Here is a 13,494-nt window from a genome sequence, read left to right as displayed (position 1 = left end):
CTCTGACTTCATTCATCATCTGGTGGGGTTTTTTTTTAATTTTTTGTGTTTATTTATTTTTGAGAGAGAGAGAGGAGACAGAATCTGAAGCAGGCTCCGTGTTGTCAGCACAAAGCCTGACATGCGACTTGAACCCACAAACCGTGAGATCACGACCTGAGCCAAAGCCAGACACTCAACTGGCTGAGCCACACAGGTGCCCTCATCATCTGCTGTTTATACATTTATATACCCGTTGCTAAAGTTTTTGTTAGTATTAATACAAAATTATGACTTCTGGCTTAAATCAAAGGAAAAGATGATTATTAGGGAAAAAACTTCAAGAGGAAAATCAATTACGAATTAATAAGTGTAGAAAAATAGCAGTGTTAAGTATGAAGCATCCTTAATAGGTTATGTTAAATACAAACTGTCTTAACAAACCTATATAATTCAGTTCATATTTCATTAGATTCGCTTAAAATAAATATACCTTCTTGCACTTATATACAAGAGCCAAATTTTAGTATAGATAATTTAAAAGTATCTAGTTATATCATAGTCCAAAGGGCAATCACATGAATCTTTACACAGTTAGCATTTAATATACATACCCACCCTTTTCTTGGCAGGAGGTTTCTAAAAGCCTTCCTTGTTTATCAGTGCATATAGTAAGTAGTGATTTGGGGAAAAAATATATATATGTAGCTTTTAAAAAAGAGCTATGTCTAATTATTAGATTTAAATACTTAATAATTTGCCTTTTTGGGTGATTTCAAATTTGGAGTTAAAACGGTACCAGTAGTCAAAAATCAGTTTTTCCCAAAACATTCTCTAATGCATTATCTCAGTTTTCCTAGGCAAGAAAATGGGACATTTCAATATTTGCAACCACTAATTCCACCCATCCGGATTTTGAACAAGAATGTCATCACTTTAAAGTGTTTTGAAATGACTTGTATATGTATTTCCTTGTCTTGGGTTTAACTATTTAAAAATATCATATGCAATATATCCCTTATACACACATATTTGGCTTTGAGGTTGTCCCTTCTTGGCGGTTACTCTTGAGTGTGGGAGGAGATGATGCTGAAGGTCAGAGGAGGTGCTCATTTCCTCCAAGGTCCTTCCCCGCCCACCCACACACCAGCCTCCAGTCTGGACTGACCTGGACCTCAGAGTGTCACCCTCTGCCAGGCTTGACTTTCTCCTTCCCAAATTCCAATTTCTTCCTGCCAGCTCCTCCTCCTACATTTCCCATATGTTTGGAAGAGCATAAAGTCTAGACCATCACTCTTGACTTTTCCCCCACTTTCATTCTCTAGCCAGTTAAAGGCCTCTTTGACTAAATCTGTTGAATTTTCTTATTGAGTGTATGCCGTGTGCATGGTCTATCTGCATGATCTAATTAAGTCCTCAAAACCACTAGGTGATCGAGGGACTATTGTTATTAATTTACCATTAAGACGTTGAAGCTTGAGGACAGACATCAAGTGATTTGCCCAACACAGCTAGAAAATCAATAGAGGCAGAATGCAGCCTTGGCATCTGATTCCAGAGCCTAAGCTAGAAGTAGAGTGAACTCACATTACATCTGATGTACTATTTTATAAACATCAGTTTATGCATCATTGTTCCCTACTACACTGCAGGTTTCTTGAGGGAATGTACAACCTTGGTTGAATGAGTGGATAAATGGATGGATGAATAAATTAAAATATTAGTGAGAAATGTATCAAAGAAGCATTTTAAAGAATCCCACAGATTATAAGAATTTCAAAAGGTGCTTTGTGTGATTATCTCCTTTTAAACCTACATGGTCACTGTAAGATTTAAATCATACTTTCTAAGCACTTAAAAATAAATTCTCAGGGCGCCTGGGTGGCTCAGTTTGTTAAGCGTCCGACTTCGGCTCAGGTCATGATCTCTCAGTTTGTGAGTTTGAGCCCCACATCAGGCTCTGTGCTGACAGCTCGGAGCCTGGAGCCTGCTTCAGGTTCTCTGTCTCCCCCTCTTGCTGCTCCTCCCCTGCTTGTGCTCTCTCTCTCTCTCTCTCTTTCTCAAAAATAAAAAATACACATTAAAAATAAATGAATAAATAAATAAATAAATAAATTGTCAAAATGTAGTTATTATTGTTGTCATCAACTATTATTTACAGGACTTTTATATTCTGATGTTCAGGGATCAGAACACAATGTGAATCTTAAATTCCTACAATAATTACACTATTTATTCCCAACATTTCCTCATCCACAACTAAACCATTTAGGGTTTCATCACTGCTTAATTTAAAAAAAAATTAATGTTCATTTATATTTGAGAGACAGAGAGAGACAGAGCACAAGTGGGGGAGGGGCAGAGAGAGACAGACATAGAATCCGAAGCAGCCTCCAAGTTCTGAGCTGTCAGCACAGAGCCTGACGCGGGGCTCGAACCCATGAACCATGACATCATGACCTGAGTTGAAGATGGATGCCCAACTCACTGAGCCACCCATACACAGAGAATGTTCCATTTCTGCTCACAAGTGTAAAGTGTCTTGAATTCCTTTTATCCTTTTTGCTTCTGTTTATAATTTGTGAGGTGCAAGGTAATAAACGTCAACAAATAGAAAACAGGACACATTTTAACTAACAATCTCACCCACAGAACCTTCATCATAGGGATGGCATACTCAAGAACCAATGAAACAATGAAGTTATAATATCTGTGCACCTTCTGACCTTAATTTTAGACAATTTCTTCTGGGTGGCTGATGAATCTCCCGACATATCTGACCACCGGTGAAGTTCTTCCTTCGCTGAATGGAGCCAATCCGTGAATTCCTGGACTGCATCTAAATACATCAGATGGTCTTTCACAATCTCTTCCACTTTCCTCATTTTCTCCTAGTGCACAAAGAAAATGATACTTGAACACTGGGCATTTTTTGAGAATATGAGTCAGACAAAAGAACAGGTGTCTTAATGATTTCATTCCTATTATTGAACTTTCTGTTTAATATCTTAGAATGAAGACATCAAATCTTAGTTAGACTGAAAGACTTTAAGGAAGCAACCATTTTCCTTTAAATTTACTTTAGGTTAGAACAAAAATCTATGAGGAATGAACGTTCACTAACATCCCTCACTACTAACCCATTTAATAATTATTATAACTATTATTTAGGCAACAATACAGTATATTATTAGTGTGTTATTAGAGTCTTATTCCAGTGTAATTACTGTGGACAGTATTCTGCTCAGCACTTTAAATGTATCTGCTCATTTAGTCCTGTCAACATTCCTGTCATACAGATACTCTTATCACTATATCGTAGGAAAGAGCACTTAACAAAGGTCACAGAGGTTAAGTAACATGCCCAAAGTCACACATCCAAAAGAGGGTCAAAGGCAGAGTTCAAATTTAGGTCTTTTTCACCTCAGAGTCATAGAGCTAAACCATTAGCAAAATAAAAATTAAGATAAACTAACACATGTGTTAAAAATTGTAGTGTTAATAATACAAAGAGAATTCCCCAAAGGAAAACGAAGAAAGGAAAAAAAAATCTTTCCCTAATTTTCTTTAACATTGTCACAAATACACAAAAGAAATTCATGGGGGAAAGTAAAGCATCAGAGAGAACTGAAAACAAGCCCGTTTTTACATAAAGGAGCCTATATCTGGAGAGTAAGAATAGGAAAAGGCAGTTTATACTACAATGAGAAATGCACAACATACGTTGTACACGACTGAAATCTAGGAGGTAAACAGACTCGCATTTAATACAACAGATACAAATGGCCAACAAAAGAAAAAGAACTGCAAATACTGACATTTGAGGCTCAATCTTAACAAAGAAAACAAATGGACTAATATCCCAAGTGGACAACGGTGAAAAACAAAGAATAAAAATAATCCCAAGACTGCAGAAAGAGAAGGATTCACGGGGATCCATGGGCGAGTAATGATCTTTATGTAATAACCGTTCACTAAATATACAAATAGCTTTAGGGCAGCCAGATCCCCTATAATTCAACCTGGAGTATATTCTTTACCTGAACCCTTGAAGTTTTTTCTCCAATGTAAAATACTAACCTTGGAAACAGTGATTATATCATTAAACTGTGTTTTCAGTTCCTCTTGAGCTGTTTCCTTGAAAGATTCATCCTCAGTCTTCTGGTAGAGCTCCCTGGATTTCGAGGCGAGACGGTGCAGGGTTCCGGCATGATCTTCTGCCTCGGACACGATGGACTGGAAGTGGTCCAGGAGGGAAAACTTCTCCTTCAGACCTGGCTGTGGTTGTAGGGGATGCTCTACTTTTTGATCTACGAATTCCATCCACTGCTCCAACTGGTTTTTCCACTCTAGATAGTCGTTCCATTTGCTAATCACAGACTCCAAAGTGCTAGAATTAATGTCACACATCACAAAAATAAGTTATCTTGACATGCCTACTGAAAGCTTAGTAGGAGGGCATTGCATCCATGTAAGCTGTTTTACTGAAGGCTATTCTGTGATGAAAACACTGCTTCTCTGACCCACAATAGTTTCCTCAAATGAAAAGAGATCTATGTTGACTTTGAAGTAAGATGTTACGGTCATACAGGCATCTAGATTTGTCTTCCGAATGCTAATGGACCTAAGTAAGCAAAATTATGTATTTTGTTGTTAAAACATCAGTACTGGGGCACCAATTACATTTTATTTAATATATACCAATTCTTAATTTTCTTGAACCCAGTTTACCTTATTAAAAAACAGTTGATAACTATTTCTTGACTAGAATTCAAAATTTAAGGTATTCTAAGTACATAGATTGTGAACTGTACAAAATCAATTAGATTGATTTTCATTTAAAAAATGGACAGTGCTTAGTGCTCCTGAGTTGAATGTGTAAAGGACAAAAGGGCTTAATATATTTATAAGAAACATAGTCATATAAGTCATATAAGTAATAGTCAAGTAAATAGCTCTCCAGACTGTCAAATAAAAGGCTCTCCAGACTGGCATTTTTTAAAAACAGATTTAAAAAATCTGTTAATGCCATTATTTAGCTTTACAGACTACTCTAAACTCATCTTAGTGACCATTGCAAGCACCCCTTGCATATAAGCCTATGATCCTGGAGTTCTATCTGCGGTAAATGTACTTCCAGCATCCCCTCAAATTGCTCCTTTCGCACCAACAGAAACCTCAACATAGGTACTTTGAAGTGCTATCCTTTCCTTAAAGAATTTTCTAGAAAGTCCAAATCAATCTCATCTCTCCAGAAGCACCCCCAGGCCCTGCCTTATCCTACAAGCCCACAGTGTCTTAGTAACACAATCTGAGTCGGAGCGTTTTAGAATGCATCCCACCCTATCCTCTGAGCACTTAAAGAGCAAAAACTACTTTGTTTCCTTTCGTTATTTTAGCTCGATAATTGGAGCACTGCTACTGCTTAATATGCGGTTGTCGAATTTAATTTCTTACTGAAAAAAAGCAGAATCAAGGATCTGAATCTGCTTCTTGTATTTAACATTTTATTCCAACATCCGAAAAACATTCACCCACATTCATATTCCCTTTTATGGAGCCAGCCTATTGCCAAGCACTGGGAGGTTTGGTTCACGCTCCAGCAGTCCTCATTCTAGAATAATAGAACCAGGGGATCTGATTTCTTTCTTTGTGGACCATTATAAGTTATTCCTGGGATTCAAAGTCCTGCTGGCCTTGGGAGTCACCACCTATGCTCTGTATTTAAAGAAAACAAAACAAAACAAGGTCTCTAAAATATAGTTATAACCATGGTTCACCGTTTGCACTGGAGTGGATAACTGCAGTGTTGTGTTATGTTTTGTTTTGTGATGAGCTTTAATCTTTTATTCATCTGTTTCTTACGCTATTCATTTATTTATTATTAAGCACACACTTCCCCCATGACCTAAAAGTATATACAGCTTTCAGAATATGCCTGCTGGAATGTAATTTAGTAGAATTCTGACTGAAGGTCATTGGTCCCACCAGCCAGCCAGATGATCTGCGGATACGTGGAAAAGAAAGGAAGGTGGCACTCTCCACTCATAAATTTAACTGCAACAACACCAGGTGTAACAATCAGTATCTTCTCTACTTGGTCCTAGTCCATTGCTGTCTTCTCTACGGAATCCCAGGTGGGAGGATCCTTGGGTGTGGGAGAACGTCCCCACGCACCGCAGGACATAAGCTCTCCTGGCCTTAGTCACTAAACGCCAGGGATGCGCCCATCACTGGGACAATCTAAAAGCCTACACACATTTCCACAGCCCCATTGTGGGTGACATTACTTCTGATTAAGAAAAAGATAAACACTTAAGCTGAACAGTTGCTAACAAATTAATTCCCTGTATGTTCCTCTAAAAAGGGAAACATTATTAAAGTTATTAAAGACCATACACCCTTGCTTTGATGAATTGAAAGGAGGGATCTTACTGAGCCCACGTTGTGTGCAAGATTCCATGAGAGATATTATGGGAGATGTAAATATTACACACACACACACACACACACACACACACACACACACACACATGCACACATGCACAAAACAAGCAAACAAACAAAATTGTCTTTGTCATTACAGAAAGTATAATCTAGGCAAAGAGAAGTATGCATATAACTAGCTAAAATAATATGCTTGGTAACTCTACCACAGGATACTCTCAGCATTGTTCCATCATTTACTAAGCCACGAGGTTTTATTTAGGAAAATAAACACTAAAAATAGGCTCTGTACCTCTGAGCACGGAGGGAGGAGCTCATGATGTCAGCCCACACATCTTTAAGGTTCTGTAGCTGAGTCTGGATCACCTTTTGACCTTGTTTGTTGCTACTTCTCAAGGCCTGTTCCCCTTTGCCAATGGCCATATTCAACTTAACTTCTCCTTCCCCTTTCATCAGGAGAATGTCCTATGAAGGAACAGTGAATTCCTGTCATTAGGAATATTAGAACCTTCTCATATTTAAAAAAATTTTTTTTAACGTTTTTATTTATTTTTGAGACAGAGAGAGACAGAGCATGAATGGGGGAGGGGCAGAGAGAGAGGGAGACACAGAATCTGAACCAGGCTCCAGGCTCTGAGCTGTAAGCACAGAGCCGGACGCGGGGCTCGAACTCACGGACCGTGAGATCATGACCTGAGCTGAAGTCAGATGCTTAACCGACTGAGCCACCCAGGTGCCCCTACCTTCTCATATTTTTAAAAACAGTTATGTTTCCCATGAGAAACCTTACTCACTTTAAAATGAAAACACAACAAGAAACCCTTGGACCCTAGTGCAAAATGATGCTTTATTTAATTTTTTTCATGTTTATTTATTTTTGAGACAGAGACAGACAGAGCACGAGTGGGGGGAGAGGGCAAAGAGAGAGAGGGAAACACAAAATTGGAAGCAGGCTCCAGGCTCTGAGCTGTCAGCACAGAGCCCGACGCGGGGCTCGAACTCATGAACCGCAAGATCATGACCTGAGCCGAAGTCGGACGCTCAACCCACTGAGCCACCCAGGCGCCCCAGATATTTAATTATTTAAACATCAGATATCAGGAGTCTTGGAGTCAAGGATTAACTCCAATTTCAATTCTTGGAAAACTCTGGACCACTAACCTAGAAGCGTACATTTACTGAATGTTAGTTTCAAAGTAAAAAATTATTTTAAAAATGAAGACACACTTGTCAGAAACCTAACAGACCCCTCCCATCACTGCCTGGCTAACTCCCATCTTTCAAGGTCCCCTTCATTTGACTGCAGGCTGGGTTGGGGGACACACTTGTTTGCTTTGGTCATGGCCCCTGTCTCCATGGGCTATTGCAGGTAACTATTTACAGGTTAGTCTCTCCCACTAGACTGTGAACTGGAAAGGAAGCACCAATCTTTGTCTCCATTTCCCCAATGACTTGCATAGTGCTTGGAGTAGAATCAGTATCCCATAACATCTGCTGAATACTTACTAAATGAAATTAAAAATTATTTTGAAGCTATTGAAGGGGAAGCGTGATCCCTCCGTATCCCTTTCTCCAATTTCTCTGTTTTGCCCACATGATCTTCACTGAGAGGCTCACGGAACAATTAGGACCCAGCTCAGATATCTGTGAATCTAAGCAAATTGGTCTTTAGAAGTTGTCCGTGTCTGGCAGCTGTTCTCCGCTTACCTGTATTTGTAACAGCCGCTTTTCCAAGGTGTCTTTGCTTCCAACGGTGCTCTCCGCACAGGCCAGTCTGTCTTGAATGTCCTTCACCCAGGACCACATACTCTGCACAGCTTCCTCCAGGGCTTCGTGCTCCTGCAGGGCCAGCTGGCAGTTCCGGAGTTTCTCTTTGGTCGTTCTGAGTAAGCTCTGGTAGTTGGTGAGGAGCTGGGAGCACAGGCGTCCTTCTTTTCCAGCCCCGTGGCCCTCTTCGCTGAGAAGCTGCCCTCTCTGGGAAAGCTTATCCAGAGACTCTCTAAAGAAAACAGAAAAAAAAAAAAAAAAGTTGAATTCTGACATCCGGGAGTGCAACAGATAGTCAATCCTGGAGAAGTAGCCAGACAAGAGCTCACGGCTAACATGCCTTTAAAGAAAACGAAGATGCTGGGGACCTTCACAGGGCTGGCTACCTGCATCCCCTATGATTTCTCTGAATGCACTCAATATACATCCGGGGATTTCAATCCATCTATGCTGTGCATAGATCCCGCCCTATATTTTAAGGAATTCACATCAGAAAATGGCCCAGGACTGCCTTTCCAGCCTCATCGCTAACATTTCTCTGTTCTGACTTCATGCTCTACTCCTGAGTTATCCCCAGACCCTCTGCTTTTTGGTGCATACACGAGGATTCCTCCTTTGTGAAAACCCTTCTACTCTCCTCTGCTTCCTTCTTAGTTGGCCTTTCAAATGCCAGCACAGGCATCACCTCCACAGGCAGTATCACACTGACCCCAGGGAGGGAGGAGAGTACAGGGCTCCTCCTCCATATCCATTCTGTTTCTGTCCCGTTCTATGACCTCATGCACCCTGTCCATCTCAGTCCTCAGGCTTTCACCCTGCAAAAGCCAGGGTTATTGCATTCATCCCATATCCCCAGGACCCAGTGCAAAAGATAACGTGCAAAAAACCAGTTTCTTTCAAAAGGCCATTATATGAGCGCTGATGGGTTTTCTTGTTGTATCCTGGGTACTTGGCTCATCTCAGTTTGGATTTATGTTAATTATATCAAGGGAAAGTGTAGTCTTAGTGGGAGGGTGGGCTTTACCTTGTTCTACAGAGTTCTGAATTCTGATCAGTATGTCTATCAAAAATTTTCCAGGATACCAAAAGGGAGAGTGCAGATGTGTGAACACAAACTCTTGTGAGTACTGAGAAAAGAATACAAACTTTATCTCCTACAAGGTCTGTCATTTTTTTTTTTCTGAGCATCCTGTGGACCTCTGTGATATATGATTTATACAACATTATATCTACTCTAAATTACATTTCTTATAATCCGGTAAGACAAGAAGTTGGCTTAAGCAACAAAGTGAGTTAAATAATTCAAGACGACGGATATCACTTGTTGCTACAAGAATTCCTTAATGGATGATAGAAGTTCAATAAATCTCAAATCTGGGGCACTTTGAAAAAAAAAGGCATCCCCTCCAGATAGTTGAGTGTAATATTATGATGAAAACAATCCAGAGGATGGGGAGGGTCAAGTGGCCAGCAAGGGAGAAGTCAGGTGACCCAGCTGGAGAACCTGGGGGCAGCAGACTACGTTAGGATTATCCGGAGAAGCAGCCAGTTACAAAGAGCCTGGGGGCAAACACACTTAAGGATTCTTAGCCTCTGGTCCTGGAACACCAGAGAATACCAGCTCAAGAAGAATATGTAAAGTCATTTTAACAGTTTGGAAGAAAGAGAGAAGTAGGTGTGGTCATGTTACATTGTATCTAGACAGGAGTCAAGATTTAAAAAGCAAATAAAGGGGCGCCTGGGTGGCTCAGTCGGTTGAGCGGCCGACTTTGGCTCAGGTCACGATCTTGCGGTCTGTGAGTTCGAGCCCCGCGTCGGGCTCTGTGCTGACAGCTTGGAGCCTGTTTCAGATTCTGCGTCTCCCTCTCGCTGACCCTCCCCTGTTCATGCTGTCTCTCTTTGTCTCAAAAATAAAATAATAACGTTAAAAAAATTAAAAAAAAAATAAATAAAAAGCAAAGTGCAGTGTAATTTTCAGAAAGCCATATAGTTAGAATGATACTGTTCTTCTATTAAATCAGCAAATATTTTCTTTTTTTTTTCTGGTACTATACCAGCCATTGGGACTATAACAATGATAACGACCTAAAGGTCCCTGACCTTGAGGAACTCACTATTGGGGGTTGGTGTGTATAGATTCAATGAAGAATTTACTCCGTGGTAAGGGCTCACAGAGACCAAAGGGCTCACAGGGACCAAAGCATTCCAGGAAAATTTTATAATAGTCATCAAACTAGCACACCAATAGCAGCTGTCACTATGGGTTATGTCTGTGTATTTGTTTGCATGTTTGTTTTTTAGGCAAGTTTGACCAAAAAGAAGACTCAGCAGAAAGAAGGAATGAATATGATTGGAATTAGACATTTTTTACTGAATTGATCACTGTTGCTGATTTGTCTGATTAAGCAGGCTGGATGTTAGCCTCTGCTGCTTCACAGATGAGTACATCTGCTCATTAAGAGGATAGTTAAGAGGTTTGAGTCAACCATTTGCAACTACGTGGATAGAACTAGAGGGTATTATGCTAAGCGAAATTAGTCAGAGAAAGACAAATATCATATGACTTCACTCGTACGAGGGTTTTAAGGGACAAAACAGATGAACATAAAGGAAAGGAAGTGATATAAAAACAGGGAGGGGGACAAAACATAAAAGACTCTTAAATATGGAGAACAAACAGAGGGTTGCTGGAGGGGTTGTGGGAGGGGGGGGATGGGCTAAATGGGAAAGGGGCGTTAAGGAATCTACTCCTAAAATCACTGTTGCACTATATGCTAACTAATTTGGATGTAAATTAAAAACACAAATTAAATTTTAAAAAAGGAAAAAAAAAAGAACCTTGGGGTCAACCTGCACTCCAAGTACCAACAAAGCAACTGAACATGCCAGGGTGGATCGTGAATTCAGTGAGCAAAGCCCTGAAGCTGGTGAAGTCAAAAGCACAGGCCAGAGAACTTTGCCTGGGAAAGGAGCCAGAAATGTTTGCTCAGCCAAGAGACGACGGAGAGACAAATACCGCAATGGAGAAGAGGGACCTCCAGGACAGTCAGACTTAATGACCATAGCTTTTGCATTACTAAGAATGTTACGAGGATGGGTACGGATTGGAAATAAAACTGGCTGCTCAAGTATGTGAAGAATGTATGGAAACTGGGGTCTATAGCATTATTTTTATAAATGAAGAGTACCCTTTATTATGACCTGCTATCCTTATCATAACCTCTAAAAATAAAGTATGGTACTACTAGCAGCAAAGTGCTGAAAGGCAAAATCAAGAAATACAGGAAGTGAGTGGCCCGTCCAATTTATTGAGCAAAAGGAGGTGGACCTAGGATGCAGATAGCCCCTCACCTCTATCCCTGTGCCCTCTCCAGAATACCACTTTGCCATAGAGAACACCACACAATCATCTGTCTCCTAGACATTTAGGGATAGAAACAGATACAACCACCATCACCAACCAACCAATTGACCAAGCAACCAACCAATGAACAACCAAAGCAAAGAGCCAACCAACCAGAGAAGTAACAGCTTGTTAGTACAGCAAGGACCTATTCCATTTCTGCACCATACCTCACAGCCAATAGTTCTCCCAGAAACATTTCAACTTTATGGACTTCATTCTTCTTCTCAGGAATGTGCTGTTTACTCTCTCCAAAGTTTTCCGTACTTAACCTTTCATCCATTTCGTGGATCCATAAGTTCAGTTTTCTGTGCTGATCCTCAAAGCTACAGAAAAGAAAATTCTTTGTAGAAATCCTTCTGTACTCATTAAAATAAATAAATTCAAATAGCTGAGGTCACAATGTTGATGGTAATTAAAATCTCATGAATTTTCAAGTATGGAAGAAAACTCATCAACACGCCCATCCAAATTATCATTTATTTCAGTAACAAAATGACAAATAGTGGACACGTGTCTTGAGATCTAAGCAGAGTCACCCCATCTTGTCAAATTGATTTCCTGGTAATCAGTTGGTAATTATTAGCAAGATTACATTCCTATGTCAATATGCACTTAACTTTGTGTCTTACTACTTGGGACTCCAATGGATTGAGTAGGGCAGTAGAAGCCCTAGGACAAGAAGGGAAAGTTATCTCTGTGTATCTTATGATGATTTAAATATGATCCAAGAGCACAAGGGCTCTAACTTTTGCAAAGAATGTAAGTTCTCTAAGAAACCTGGCAAGAGTGAAGCAATTTACTCTGTGACTAGAAAGGCATTTTGATGATACTGACATCCTTTTCCCCCTAGTTTTTTTTTTCTTCTCATTTTATATTCACCTCTGTTAACATTGCTTCCTGATTGGAATCTTGATTCATAGGAATATGACAGGTGTTTTTTGCCGTCACTCCAACCCAACAGAGGTGGACACAAAGAAAAGACTTGGATAATCTAAAACCTGGGTGCCAAAGCTAATATTTTGAGTTAACCAAATAGACAAAAAATACATGCATTTATGCATAATTCCTTAATTTTTCTGTATAGAAAATAAAGCCAAACAAAACGATCAGAGTCCAAGCAATTAATTACTGTTCTAGTGTGAACCTGTATTTAAGGTTTCTCAAAGTCTTTGGAAACATATTCTGTGTGTGATGAAATACACACTTATCAAAACAACCTACCTCCCAAGTTCTAAAGCACAGTCTTGAAGAGCCTGCTTGTCTTTAAGGCATTGTTTCAGAAATGCTTGAAATTCTTCATTAGCCTTTGTAACTTGCTCCTGAATGCTACTGACAATTTGTTTAGACAAATGTGCGTACAAAGTTTGTCCTTCTTGAGTCACAGCATCAAGCTTGCTCTGCCCATCACTGATTGAGTCCAAAATGTTCTGTTTCAAGAAATAAAGGTAATACAATATATTTTGCTATTATTCAGAGACCCTCAAGCATGGGAGCATTGACTGCAATTCTTAGTTCAGATAGCAGAGCAAGAGAAGAAAAACAGAACCCAGAACCCAGAGTCAGAAAGTCTTTAATAAGGCTGGAGTGAGATCTTTATCAGGGAAATACAAATCAAAACCACACTGAGATATCACCTCACGCCAGTCAGAGTGGCAAAAATGAACAAATCAGGAGACTATAGATGCTGGAGAGGATGTGGAGAAACGGGAACCCTCTTGCACTGTTGGTGGGAATGCAAACTGGTGCAGCTGCTCCGGAAAACAGTGTGGAGGTTCCTCAAAAAATTAAAAATAGATTTACCCTATGACCCAGCAACAGGACTGCTAGGAATTTACCTAAGGGATACAGGAGTGCTGATGCATAGGGGCACTTGTACCCCAATGTTTATAGCAGCA

General features: G+C 39.9%; 1 protein-coding gene across 18 annotated transcripts in view; it reads right to left on the bottom strand.

The window, feature by feature from the left end:
• SYNE1 (spectrin repeat containing nuclear envelope protein 1) overlaps window positions 1-13,494 on the bottom strand; it is a 476,190-nt gene that overhangs the window by 235,143 nt on the left and 227,553 nt on the right. For all 18 annotated transcript variants that reach the window (XR_008422842.1, XM_053904367.1, XM_053904354.1 and 15 more), the window contains 6 exons: window positions 12,821-13,026; window positions 11,767-11,922; window positions 8,134-8,425; window positions 6,719-6,891; window positions 4,060-4,369; window positions 2,706-2,870 (listed from right to left, as the gene is read on the bottom strand). Coding sequence is in view for 17 of the 18 variants with exons in the window: in XM_053904367.1 (XP_053760342.1) it covers window positions 2,706-2,870; window positions 4,060-4,369; window positions 6,719-6,891; window positions 8,134-8,425; window positions 11,767-11,922; window positions 12,821-13,026 (1,302 nt within the window). In the remaining variant the exon portion in view is untranslated. The remainder of the gene's footprint in view (window positions 1-2,705; window positions 2,871-4,059; window positions 4,370-6,718; window positions 6,892-8,133; window positions 8,426-11,766; window positions 11,923-12,820; window positions 13,027-13,494) is intronic.

This window comes from Panthera pardus, unplaced genomic scaffold, assembly GCF_024362965.1.
Source record: "Panthera pardus isolate Hobbes unplaced genomic scaffold, ASM2436296v1 HiC_scaffold_17, whole genome shotgun sequence".
NCBI classification, from domain to species: Eukaryota; Metazoa; Chordata; class Mammalia; order Carnivora; family Felidae; genus Panthera; species Panthera pardus.
This window is presented reverse-complemented; position numbering and strand designations above follow the sequence as displayed.